Source organism: Vombatus ursinus, unplaced genomic scaffold (genome assembly GCF_900497805.2).
Source record: "Vombatus ursinus unplaced genomic scaffold, bare-nosed wombat genome assembly UNPS02014867.1, whole genome shotgun sequence".
Lineage (NCBI taxonomy): Eukaryota > Metazoa > Chordata > Mammalia > Diprotodontia > Vombatidae > Vombatus > Vombatus ursinus.
The window spans coordinates 1538795-1551771 of record NW_020954645.1 but is presented as its reverse complement, the minus strand read 5'-3'; the positions used below and the strand labels follow the sequence as shown (position 1 = coordinate 1551771).

At 46.1% G+C, this 12977-nt stretch overlaps 1 protein-coding gene across 1 annotated transcript in view; it reads right to left on the bottom strand.

The window, feature by feature from the left end:
* Positions 1-12519: 12519 nt before the first annotated feature.
* TMIE (transmembrane inner ear) overlaps positions 12520-12977 on the bottom strand; it is a 31858-nt gene continuing 31400 nt past the window's right edge. Inside the window, exon 4 of the mRNA XM_027842143.1 lies at positions 12520-12626. Coding sequence (XP_027697944.1) covers positions 12520-12626 — 107 coding nt within the window. The remainder of the gene's footprint in view (positions 12627-12977) is intronic.

Here is a 12977-nt window from a genome sequence, read left to right as displayed (position 1 = left end):
CTTCTGTCTTATGGCCCACTGCACAGACACTTCCCCTCCTGTCCCAATTCTTCCCTTCTTCTCCCCACCTCCCGCCATCTTATGAGGCCTGGGGAGGTCTCCATTCCCATTCTCCACCCCCACAAGCCTGTCTGAAATCATTTATCTCCTACTCCTGCAGACACAAGCCCACTGATGGGGTATGGGCCCAAGCTGAGACCTTCGCCCCTCGCCCCAAAAACAGTTTGGGTCCCATTTGTCTACAGGCCCCAGAAGACCCTTAAACTTTCTTTTACCTCATTCACCTACTTGGTCTCAAATGGTTGCCTGAGGCTATAGTCCATTCAACTGACCTTTCTTTATCTCTTAAGACCGGCTCTCCCTTCTCTCCCTTTGATCCCCTAATGAAGAAGCCTAATCTTTGACATCCTAATGAAGAAGGGTAGTCTTTGATACTTCCCACCTCTAATCTTATCCAGACCCCATTCAACCTCTTCCTTCCAGTTCTTTGTTACCCTAATAACCCTAGCCCAGTGACCCCATCCAGACACTCCCATTCTCCCTAAACTCCTCCCCTAGTCACCCAGATCCTCTTCCCACCCCCTCCTCTGGTTGCTCAAAATTACTTGAGTGTATATAAGATCCATCCTGGCCCCCATTTAAATGCTGAGATCCTCATGCCCGCTTATCCTTATGGGTGTCACTAATGTTCAGATTCCTTAAGAGCTGGGCCTGTGTGGTTTATGTCTAATAAAACTTTGCCTCTGGCCGAAAGAAGACTTGGGTTGAATTCATTTGGGCAGGACCTGCGTGTTGTGTCGGGGTCCCAGCACCCCTAAAATCTACACCTCATCACCACCTCGGAAGAGGCTAGGGTCAGACTCCCCATGGCCTCTTGTGGTCAATTGACCTTAAACTGAACTTCATCTAGAGATCATGGGAACTTTAAAACTGTAAGGGAGGGAGATGGGAAGTCATGGAAACACATTGGACTGGGATCCAGGTTCTAATCTCAGTTATTGCAATAATGCACTGTGTGACTTTAAGAAAGTCACTGTCCTTCTCAGGTCTCAGTTTCTCCCTCTGTCAAATGTGAGCCTTGAGTCAAGGTCTCTTCCAACTCTATGACTTGACTGATTTTGGACTCTTACCCCTTTCTATAGGAAGCCTAACTGGGACTCAGAAACCAAGTACCCACTTGACAGTAGTGAGTCTATATGACTGGTTGCCTCCGTTTCCTCATCTGAAAAATGGGGATAGTAACAGCACCCGCCTCTCAGGATTGTTATGAGGATCAAACGAGATCTGTAAAAAACATTTAACATGATACCTGGCATGTAATAGACCCTATATAAATATAAATACACAAATTTTCCCTTCCTAGGGAGATACAACTTTTTTATTCATTTTGGTTTTGGGAGGGAGACAGAAGGGGATCTTGATAGGGTAGAATGAGTTTTCTGGTATTGAAGTAAGCAAACCTGTCTTCTTTATGACCCTTCCTATCTGTGTGCCTTGGACAAGCCATTTCATGCCTAGGAGCCTCAATTTCCTTCTCTGTAAAATGGGAGTTGAAACCCTGGGCCCCTAGTTGCAAATTGTGAAAAAATACTAATACTAAAAAGTTAGGTTTCCACAGCATGTTGTAGTTTCAAGGTGGCTAAGATAGTAAGCACCATCAACCAATCAACTTTTAGAAGGAAAAACATGCTAACTGCAGTTTCTGATAAAGGGGGCTTATGCTGAAGGTGGCTCAAACTGGTCAGGTTCGAGGAACAGTCACTGATTTTTTGCTAGTTTGCAGGCCGGCTTAATGAGCCTCATAAATATTATCCAACAGCCCCCAGGGAGGGATTTTTATTCATTTACATAACATGGGACGCATGACAACGTATGATGAGGGTGGAGTGAATGTAATTAAAAGATTCTTCTTTCACTCAGGACAATAGTTTCATTATTGGCTGGGAACTAAGCCTTCTTACTTTATGGGGAGGGGGCTTGGTGGGCCTGTTTATAACAAAATGTATGGGAAGACAAGGACCTGAGTGGCACGCCATTGGGCAGGCACAGATGGGTTACAATTTGCGTTATTGGAAGGAACAACCAAATCTATGTGATTGTAGATCTATTGGGATTATCCTTGTACTATCCAATTCACTATAAAAATGTCAACTGTTATTATTAGTACTATCATATCATGGACCCAAAGACTATTGACATTAACAAGATGGCCCTTTGTTTCAGGGAGAAGCTCAAAAAAGCAATGGAGCATTTCTCAAAAGCAGTCTGGCCCATTTTCTTCTTTTTAATACCAACATTATGGTAATGTCACATGACTGTGAGTCATAGAACACCAAAGTGATGTTAGGAGAACTCACAGAAAGTCCCCAATATAACAGGTGGGCCCCATCTAGTGAATCTATTGGGAACACATAGACAGAAGCTACGCAGGATTGAGCATGCATGGGTGGATTGCAGCCTGTTTCATTGGATGGGAGAGAAGGGAAGAAGAAAGGCATTTAGTTATCTCTACTATGTGCCAGGTATGGTGCTATGAGCTTTACAAATATTATCTCATTTGTTTCTCCCAACAACCCTGAGAGGTAGGTGTTATTATCCCCATTTTACAGTTGAGGAAACTGAGGCAAACTGGGTTAAGTGATTTGCCCAGGGTCCCACAGCTAGTAGGCATCTGAGGCTGAATTTAAACTTAGGTCTTCATGTGGAAAGAATGCCCCCATGGATTTGATCACAGATTCATCAGAATGCCTCTGATATTATTAACAGTGGTTGTTGGCACAATGTCTCGGGGCCTTGGCTCTACCCCGAGCTCTCCCTTCCTCCTTACCATGGCTTTCGCTTGGATTGGCCTTCTGCCTGTCTGTGCTGGGTGGGACTGACCAGCCTTGAGTTACCTGGCCCTGGGCAGCAATCTCCACGTGCCATTTCTCCAATGTCACCTCTCACCAGGTCTGAGGTATCTCTCTAGGGCTGCCCCCCGTCCCCGCAGTGAATTTGCCCCAGGTATCAGAATTCCTCCTATTTATCCCCTCCACCCCATCCTGCTCAGCACCCATTCTAGGCCACAAAGTGGGCTTTTTGCTCACAAGGGAAAGAGAATTTATGAAAATAACAATAGTGAGTTCAGGCCCTCCAAAGGGCATCAAAAGGAATTGTCAGCACAGAATGAGCTATTTGGAAATTTGTGTATACGTATCTTATTTCCCCTCCAACCTTGTTATTGTGTGATAGTTTGAGGAGAATCAAATATTTAGAGCTGGAAGGAGCCCCAGAGGCCATCTAGACCAACTCTCTCTGTCAAGTAGGCAGACAGTCAGTCAACAGGTATTTATGAAGAGCCTATTGTGTGTGCACCAGGCACCGTGCTAAGCTCTGCAGGTACAAAAGCTGCCCCTGGCCTTAAAAAGGGCACAGTCTAATGGGGGAGATAGCAAGTAATAACTAAGTGCAGTGAAGATGGAGGTGTCCCAAAGGCCTTAGTGCCACTTTGAACTAATAATGCTTAAAATGCCACTGAGACTTTTGGAATGCCCTGTATCTATGCAGAATTGACACAAGGTAATCCAAGAAGGGAAGACCCTCATTTTAGACACAAGGACACTGAGGCCCAGGGACGTTAAATGACTTGCCCTAGTCAGCATCAGAAGTGAGACTTGAACACAGGTCCTCTGATCCCTGGGACTCTTTCTACTACATCACAATTCCTCAGTTATCAGAGGCACATAAATGTTGTTCTGACTTTTTTTTAATTAAAGGAAACAAGATGAACTCTGTAAAGTGTCAAAACAGAATGAATTGCCTTGTGAGGTAGTGAGCTCCCCATCACTGAAGGCCTTAAAGCCAAAGCTGGATGAAGTTGTGTTGAGGATTCTGTAAAGGAGATTCTATTTTGCTCTCATAGAGGACTGGATTAAACGCCCTCAAGATTCTTTTTCAGATTGGAATTTGATGATTCCTTTCTTGGGATCCTGCTCTAGCTCAAAAAGAAGATGGCAGCTCTTTCCCTAGAACTCCATCTTCCCACCCTGCTACCCATTTGGGATTGGCACCACCAGGGGCTTTCTTCTCAGATGGATTCCTAGACTCAGCCTAAAGAGCATCCACCCAGTGGGCTGGTGGTCTTCTTGTGACTGTTAATGCCTTGGGGGTACCATTGTTGTCATCAGATTACTCATCTCTCATCCTTCGTTTTCATTGGTCCACCTCATTTCCTCTGTGATCTGAGACTCATTCTTCTTGTTCATTCAATCATGTCCAATTCTATGTGACCCCATGAGGTTTTCTAGGCAAAGCTACTGGAGTGGTTTGTCATTTCCTTTTCCAATGTGCCCCCATTTTACAGATGAGGACCTGAGGTAAATTGGGGTTAAGGGACTTGCCCAGGGTCACACAGCCAAGGCCAGATTTGAACTCAGGTCATCCTGAATTCAGGCCTTGTGCTCTATCTGCTGCTTACTCACATACAAATCTTGGTTGCTTCCCTACTCAGTGGACATCTTTCCATTGCCCTCTGGGTTCCAGCATCTCTGCATGGGGATGACAGTGGCCTTTCAAAGGCTATGCAGGAGACACGGGCTAGTCTGTCCCCTGGGAGGGCCCATGCTGCTCCCGGCCTAGGAATTCTCTACCATAGCTGACTTTCAGCATAATACGCCCCCAGAGAGGGAGCTAACACCTCATTCCCTGCCAAAGAGCCTGGTCTTCTTGCCCGTGACCCTAATTCCAAGATCCTGGACATCTTTTCTTTCCCTAAAAGCGTTGTCCTTTCCTGCTGCTCAAGCTTTCCTCATTGGAGACTAGGCATGTAGATGAGTTTGACTTACTTGTCCCAAGCCATGACGGGGATGGGGAGCCTCTGGGGGGGGTGTTCTAGAAAGAGCTATGTCTGCATTGCCCTGGGGAAGGCTTTATTTTCACAAACTGTCCGAAGGAGGGCTGCAGTAAGAGTCAGGACACAGTCGCCTTTGCTGTAATCCTTGCTCTGACCCCAAGTGTAAAATGTGGGGCAGGCCAAGGTGGGCTTCAAGGGCCTTTTAGCTCTCACAGTCTCTGACTATAAGATTTGGGCTCTCTTTGACGGCTCAATTTAGCCTCAGTTTCAGCAAGAATGACATTGGTCAACTCAGCTTCCCCTTTCTGGGGCCCCTGTAAAGAAAAAAGAGATGGTCCCTAAGGGTCCTTCCAGCTCTAATATGATGCTTTAAGGATTTGGCATCTAGCCCTCTCCCAGTTACTTCCCTTAAAGTATCTGCTTGTGGCAAGAGTTACCATGTCCCAACCTGTAATCGGGCTTCTGAACTTCTTGGAATCTGACTGAAGAAACTACAAAGTAAACTAGAAAGTTGTCACAGACTTGCTTCCTCTGAGGAGGTGGGTCAGCATCATGGGTAGCTTCCTCAGTAGCATCCTTTCTCTCTCTTCACCCCTGAGGGGCAGTTTCCAGCCTCTTCTACCAATTGAGGGTTTGTACCCAGAAAGCTCTATGTGTTTGTGCTGTGGGCTTCTGAAACGCTGACTATGCACATGTTACACCACTGAGGATGAAGAGAGGGAGGAGAGAAACCCCAGAAAATGTTCAGAAAAGGGCTGTGGTCTTAGGGAGAGAGAAGAAACCCTAAGCCCCCAGCTGGGATGGAGTCGAGGGATGACCACAGAAAGCTGTCCCTGCAACAGAAGCAGCTGAGAAAAGGTCTGTTTAAGGGGGTGAGTCTAACCTAAGAGCTTCCTTTTTGTCACATAGGCCCTCAAGGACGCCAGATAAAATGGCCCAAAACAGACTCACAGTTCTCTCCCAGCTGAGCTGCTGATTTGTTGTTTATAGGACTTCTGTTCCCTACCCCTTTCTAGATTGTGATCTTCGGTGGATTTCATTCCCTCTCCGAGTCTGGACATCTTTCTCTATTATTTATGACTTCCAGCTTGACATTCTAAGTCCCAGATTCTAAGAGCTTCCCCAATTCTGACATTCTATTCTCAATGAAAGAAAGAAAAAGCTTTTTTTTTAAAAGCATCTAACTATGCACAAAGCATGTACTAAGTGCTGGGGATAGAGATAGAAAATACAAGTCCCTGCCCTCAAGGAACTCGCATTCTTATGCGGGCAATGGGGGTGGGATAGGGGCATGTGGGGGAAAACACATATAGAAAGTTTTAGCCACAAAACAGACGGAAAAGGCCCATGGTCTTTAGCGGGGCAGTGACAAAGTGATCTCAATGCATCTTCTCTAATGTCACGTCCACTGAAAAAAAAAACCAGATCCGTTTCTGATGTTAAAACATTTGCCAGTACCAAAGGCTTTCAAGGGGAGAGCTTTCATTTAAGGATCTTCAGTAGCCATGACTGCTGAGGAGGTAAGAGCTGCAGCTAAGGAGGATGCACCTGCCAGGTCACAACTCCACAAGAGTCGATTGTCTCCATGAGAGCTCTGGGGGCTGGGCTGGAAGCAGGGATCAGGAGGGTGCCGCTATTTCCAGGCTTCTAGAAGGCAGAGCCCTAGGATATCTCCTTCCAGATCTGAGGGGAAGTGGTGATGGTGGTTTGATTGTCCTGGCACACGCTGCCTCCTCTCTCCCTCTCTGCTTTGATTGCTAGCTGCCTTGCCTGATTTGTGAGTGGCAGTTGGTGGGGATGGCTGACTTCTTATGCTCAGGTGTTGATGCCTATGGGAGCTGGACTGGAAGCAGGGCTCATGGTGGGGGGTGCTGTAATTCCTAGGGCTCCTCGGATTACCTGCTCCTCAATGGAGATTGTTTAGCAGGTGGTGGTGGTATCAAGGATGGTGGGCCCATTTCCACAAGAGTTGCCCTCCTCAGTGATGATGAGTAGAAGCAAGGCTGGTGGGGTCTGGGGTGGAGGCACAGGGAGGGGAGGGAGAAGAGTGACCAGGATGGGAAGGAGCCCTGCTATTCCCAGAGCTCTTGGGCTCAGGGCTCTTGGGCTGTCTCCATCAGAGTCTGAGGGAAAGTGGTGGTTAAGGTGGTGACAGCTGATTTACCTGGTAAGCAAAGCACTTCGGGGTGCTTTGTGGTTGTCCTAAAGTCATTTTTAGCTCCAACGTTTTATGTTTTATGTTCTGCAGGCCCTCCCATCTCTAACATTTTCTGTTTTATATTTTAAGGTCCAGTATAGCTGTGACGTTCTGTGAGCGAGGGTCCCTTCTGGATTTGACATCCTGTGATCTATATTCTAAGGTCCGTCACAATTCTAATAGATTCTGACATTATATGATTCTATCCAGGTGTCCGCTGGGGAAGATAACCGTTAGTCCTAACTCTACAAACACCATGGTATTGGGCTCATAGTATTCATCCGGGACTCCTGCAGCTCCCAGAGATAAGATCATGTGTATCCAATTTCTCCCAGTTCCCCTAGAGGTGCCTTGCACAGGGCTGTCCTGGAAGATAAGATAGTAATATGACCCTTAAATAGGTCATGAGAACACTGCTGGTACTTTTCCTTCCCAGACTCCTCAGGGATAGAAAACGTCTCAGCACCAGAAAAGGTTGGAGGTAAGTGATGCTAGAAGTCTACACTTCACCCAGAAGATTCCCAGGGCCAGCATCTACTGCTCCACCTCCAAGGCAGGAAGAAGGGGGCTGTGAGGGACTTCAAAGGGCAGCTGACCAGAGCTGCTTTTACCATCTTGGAGAGGGATGCCAAATGTTTGAGTTATATGATAAAACTAGCCTTCTATTCATTGTGCCTTCCATCCAGAGACCCTCTGAAATGTACTATTTCCCAAACAGCTGATCTGAAGTCTAAGATGAGGACAAATAATACCAAGTATAAACTGCATCCAGGTTTCATACAAGCCAATTTTTTTTTCAGGTGGGGAGAGGAAAGGAGTGCAACCTAGAGTCAGAATAATGTGGTATTTATTGGTCTCCTGTTAATATACAATTCTTACAAGAAGCCCCAAGGGCCCAAGCCAGTGGTGGAGGGGAAGACAGTTGAATTTTCATGGGATGCAGGATAGATGAGATATGAAACACAACCCCTGTTTTATGGGAAACAATGGGCTCATGAAGGTGGACTGTCCATCATATACCAACACCACTAGGACGTGTAGTATAGAACAAAGTATTGGCTGATATCCTCGGAGGATTTGTTTTTAAATGTTGGGTTTTTTAAAAACCCACTCATATAAATGTCCAGTTAAAGTTCAAACTTTCAAGTGGATAAGGCCCACATTAACCCACTCATCTCTATGGTAGCCTTGTCCATTGGTAGGCTATTTCTGATGTATGCTTCCCTTATAGTAGGACTTCTAGTAACTGACCACACCACATTGGGTGAGGTTCAAATATCTCAACCCACCCTCTGCACTCTGCCCCCAATCTAAATTTCTTATCTGATTTCCCACTACTGCTCCTTACAGACCCTTTTCTGCAAAGAGACCATTCTCCTGTCTCCTACCTAGGCTAGGATCATTTTTGTTTCCACAACTTTGTTGGTGACAGCCCTTCCACTTGGAGTATGCCCCACCCCCACCTTACTTTTATAAAAATCCCATTCATTACTCATTCATTCAACAAATTTTTATTAGATGCATATTATGTGCTAGGTGTACTGAGGGAGATAAGATGAATATACCATCCTCATGACTTCTACAGTCTCGTAGAAGAGATAAGATCTTTACTTCAATAAACATTTACTAAGCGCCTACTATGTTGAGATCTCTGCACTTGGTATTGGGTGAAATACAAAGCTTAAAAAACCCTGTGCCCCTGACCTTGCAGAGCTAGCAGTTAGTAGGGCAACAAGACACAAATAACCACAATACACAGTATTATGCACTAAGTATGTAAGAGAGGTACAAAGCAAAGTGCTATATGATGTCCAAGAGGACAGGTCTATGCCACTGAGGCAGGGGTGAGGGCATCAGGAAGGGCTTCCAGGGGTACGGGTCACTAGGTTTAAGTTTTAAGCTTTTCATGGAGTCTGACAACGACGCCATCATCTCTCGGCCTTCTTGTCTCCACCCTAATTCCTGTAACTTTTTCATCATGAGGTCTATTCTTCATCCATCTCTGATGTGATTTACCCTTAGTCACATGGTACATTTTAGATGTAGGATTTTAAACTAAGTCTTCTTGACTCCAAAAGTGTCACCTGAGAGCCACACTGCCCCTCAGATAGGAAGACTGGCAGTCTCCCTCATAGGGAGACAAAAAAGTGCTTCATCATTCCTAAAGAGGTCTGGAAATGGGAGTTACTACAACCAGCCACGTTAGGAAGCCCCTCACCCTCATGGAGGACAGAGCAGTCCTGGAATGGACAAGGTCTAGGGATGTACGGGAGATAGAACCAGGAAGGATATGGAGGAAATCGGGCCTGTGATGACTTTGCTTGGGCCATCAGACTGTGGAAGAGGCAGGATTCTTGGAAGGAAAACGGAGCCCTAGACCTCTGGACCAGACACCGGGAGGCCTGGGTTCTAGGCTTGTCTCTGCTGCTGACTTGTGGCGGGACTTTGGGCAAATCCTTTCCTCTCCTCTCTCTGTCAAATGAGGGGTTTGGGCCCATGATTTCTAGAGCCCCTCTGGACATTCTCTGAGTCTGAGAGGTACATGAGGGGTCAGGGAGGCCCTTCATTTCTTGCCCTCTTTCTTCTCATCCTCTTCCACTTTGATGGTCACCGTGTCCACAGTGTCCTTCTTCTTCTTCTTTTTGTCACCTGTTGGGGAGAGAAAGGTAGTGGAAAGGAGAGAAGAGGACATGGGGAAGAAGAGATGAATGAAGGCCTGGATGGATCCCGCTCAGAGTCCATGGGGGCATAACGTTTTGTAAGCTCCCTTGATGATACACACTCTCTCTGTCTCTGTCTCTGTCTCCCAGGCTTTTCTATTTTCCAAAGCACTTGCCCACTTATGTTCTCATCTGAGCCTCGTAACACCCCTCCCCCCGGGGAGATATAGGGCAGCTGTCATTGTCCATATTTTGAAGAGGAGGAAACTGAGGCTCAGAGAAAGGGAGTCATAGGAACATAGGATCATAGATAGAAGGGGCCTCAGAGGCCATAGGGTTTAGTTCTTTCATCTTTTAGATAATAATAATTAACATTTGTATAGTGCCTACTATGTGCCAGGAACTGTACTAAGCACCCCACAATTATCATCTCATTGGTTCCTCACAACAAACTTGGGAGGTAGATGCTGTTATTACTCCCATTTTACAGATGAGGAAACTGAGGCAAACAGGTTAAATGACTTGCCCAGGGTCACATGGCTAATAAGCGTCTGAGGTCAGATTTGAACTTCGGTCTTCTGACTCCAGACCCAGCACTCTATCCACCACAAAATCTTGCTGCTCCTTGAGTAAACTGAGGCCCAGGGACATGAAGTCACCCAGGTGAGTACTCCAATTACAATCACACAGCAAGAAAGGAATTAAGAACTAGGGCTCAGGTCTTCTGACTCCTAGTACAGTGATCTTTCCTATTCACTACAACCATCTCCACCTTTCCCTGACCTTTACCCTCTTCTCTTACCTGCTTACCATTTGGAAAAGCTGCTTGAGATGGGCCACCCAGGACAGAGGGTCTCTTCCTGAATGTCTCTAAAACTAGGACTCTACTGATCACCTTCCCATGAAGTCCCACACTGAGTGAGTCCTTCTTTGGGTCTGACCACAATGCCTTCTGTTTCAGTTCAATGCCCTCTCACTGTCCTTTGTTCTGCTATCCCGGGAGTATGGGAAACCAGGGCTGGGTGTCCAGCCCATAACAAACTTTTCACAGAATCTGACAATGATCCCATCATCTCTCAGCCTTCTTGTCTCCTCGCTAATCCCTCTACCCTTTCATCATAAGATCTGTTTTCCATCCCTTCATTCATATCTGCTGCTCTTCTCTAGTCTTTCTTATAAAAGACACAAAGGCACAAAACCACTAACATTACTGCAGGTCATCTGATCTAATCTCCTGCCTCTGGCTAAGCCAAGATAGCAATTCCAAAACCACAGCCTCCTGGGTCTTCCTAGGCCTCTGTCTCTCAACCCTCTCAACTCCCTGGAAGTTAGGAAGTTCTCTCTGGACCTCAGTTTCTTAATCTGTAAAATAAAAGATTAAACTATCTAACATATAACTAATATATGTAGACTATATAATATGCATAATTAATATACATCTAGCTATAAGCTATCTAACCTATCTAAAGTTCCTTCCATCCAGCTCTAACATTCCATGTTCTATATTCAAAGGCTCCTTCTAACTCTAAAGATCCGACTCCATGGCCCATAGAACTCAAAACCTCAGAGACAATCTGATCTAAGCTAAGCTGTACAGAACAGGTGTCCCCTTTACAACATTCCCACCAATGTGATCCTCTATCCTCCTCTTGAAGACCCCTAGCAATGGAACAATTCATTTCACTTCTGGAAATCTCTGATTCAATTCAAATCCATTGTTCATATTCCATGACTCTATAATACTTGTTTGGTCAGTCTCCAGGGTGGCCTCATTCCCAGCCTTTTCCTCTAACTCCCCTCATCAATTTCCTTTCCTCTTCTTTCCCCAATGTCCTGTATTGACTTGGTAAACATCAGGATGCTTTCATCTTGGCAACTCTATATAGGATTGGTTTGCTGATTTCAAATCTTTTGAACTGTCTGAAAAAATCCTATTTTCCTGAAGTTGAATCAGATGCAGAAAGAGCACTGACATAGGGTTAGAGAACTTTCATTTAAATCTAGGCTCAGCCATTTTCTAATTTGGGGCAAGAATACAAATCTGGACCTCAGTATCCTCATTTTACAAATGAGGAGGTTGGAACAGATGACCTGAAAATGTGGGTTTTGAGTCAGAGAACTCAGGTTTGAATTCTGGCTTGCTACTTACCACCGGTGTAAATTTGGGTAAGTCACTTAACCTCCCTGGGCCTCAGTTTTCCCATCTGTAAAATGAAGGAGCTGGACCAGTGACCTCAGAGGTTGCTTCTAGCTCTAAAATCTATGACCTTGTGATCCAATGACCTCTCAGGTTCCCTTCCAACTCCAAAATATTATGACGTGGCTTCTTTGGGGTTCTCTCCAGCCCAAATTCAGAATATGAAGTAGGGTCTCTGAATTGAAAGTGGGAGAGAAATTTGGTCCCCCTCAATGTTGCCTAGCCCAATTCTTACTATGGGTCCCAACTACCCAGTTTTTTTTCCTGGACAACAGACCCCCAAGTTCGAGATCCTAATCTGAGTTGTTCTTTTAACTTGTAACTTCAGTCTCCCTCCTACTCTCTCCCTTCCCCCAACCAAGATGTGCCTTGGGAGAGATGGACAAGCTGGACAGTGAAAAGTCAGAAGGAAGGTGTGGAAGCAGCTGGTTGCTCAGTCACAAAGGAAGTCCTGTCTTCTTGGAAGTCATGGAGAGGAGGCAAGAGGAGAGAAGGGAAGGGGGGAGAGGAGGAGGAGGAGGAGGAGGAGGAAGAGGAGGAGGAGAGAAGGAGGAGGAGGAGGAGGAGAGGAAGGAGGGAGAGAGAAAGACAGACAGAGACAGAGGAGAGGAGAGGAGAGATGGAGGAGAGGCTGCTAGCTGCTCTGTGGGGTCATCTCATCCTCTTCCTTCACCACAGGCAGAGATCCGAGACACTGAGACTGGGTGTGGCCCAAGAGAGGGGGCAGCCTGTCAGAGGAGCCTAGAGTGCAAAATGAAGAAAGGTCAGCAAAAGGAGAAGAAACCACTGTGGAGGTTTGGGGGGAACCCCAGGAAACAGAAAGACTTCGTGGTAAGGGAGGTCAGTTCTACCCCCGAGCACCAAGGTCAAGGAGGCCCAGGAGAGCCTGGTGTGAAGGCTTTTTAGGAAGTGGGACTTTGAGATGGAATAGTTGAAAGAGTGGACGTGGAGTGACCCATCCAGCTCACCAGCACGGCACCATGTGCTGCTGTTTGGAGCCCCACTCGAGCTCTTGTCCCACTGGTTTTTCCCTGAGCTTGCTACTCTCATTTCCTCTGCAGACACCACAGGGGTCTCAGAGTAGGCCGTGTC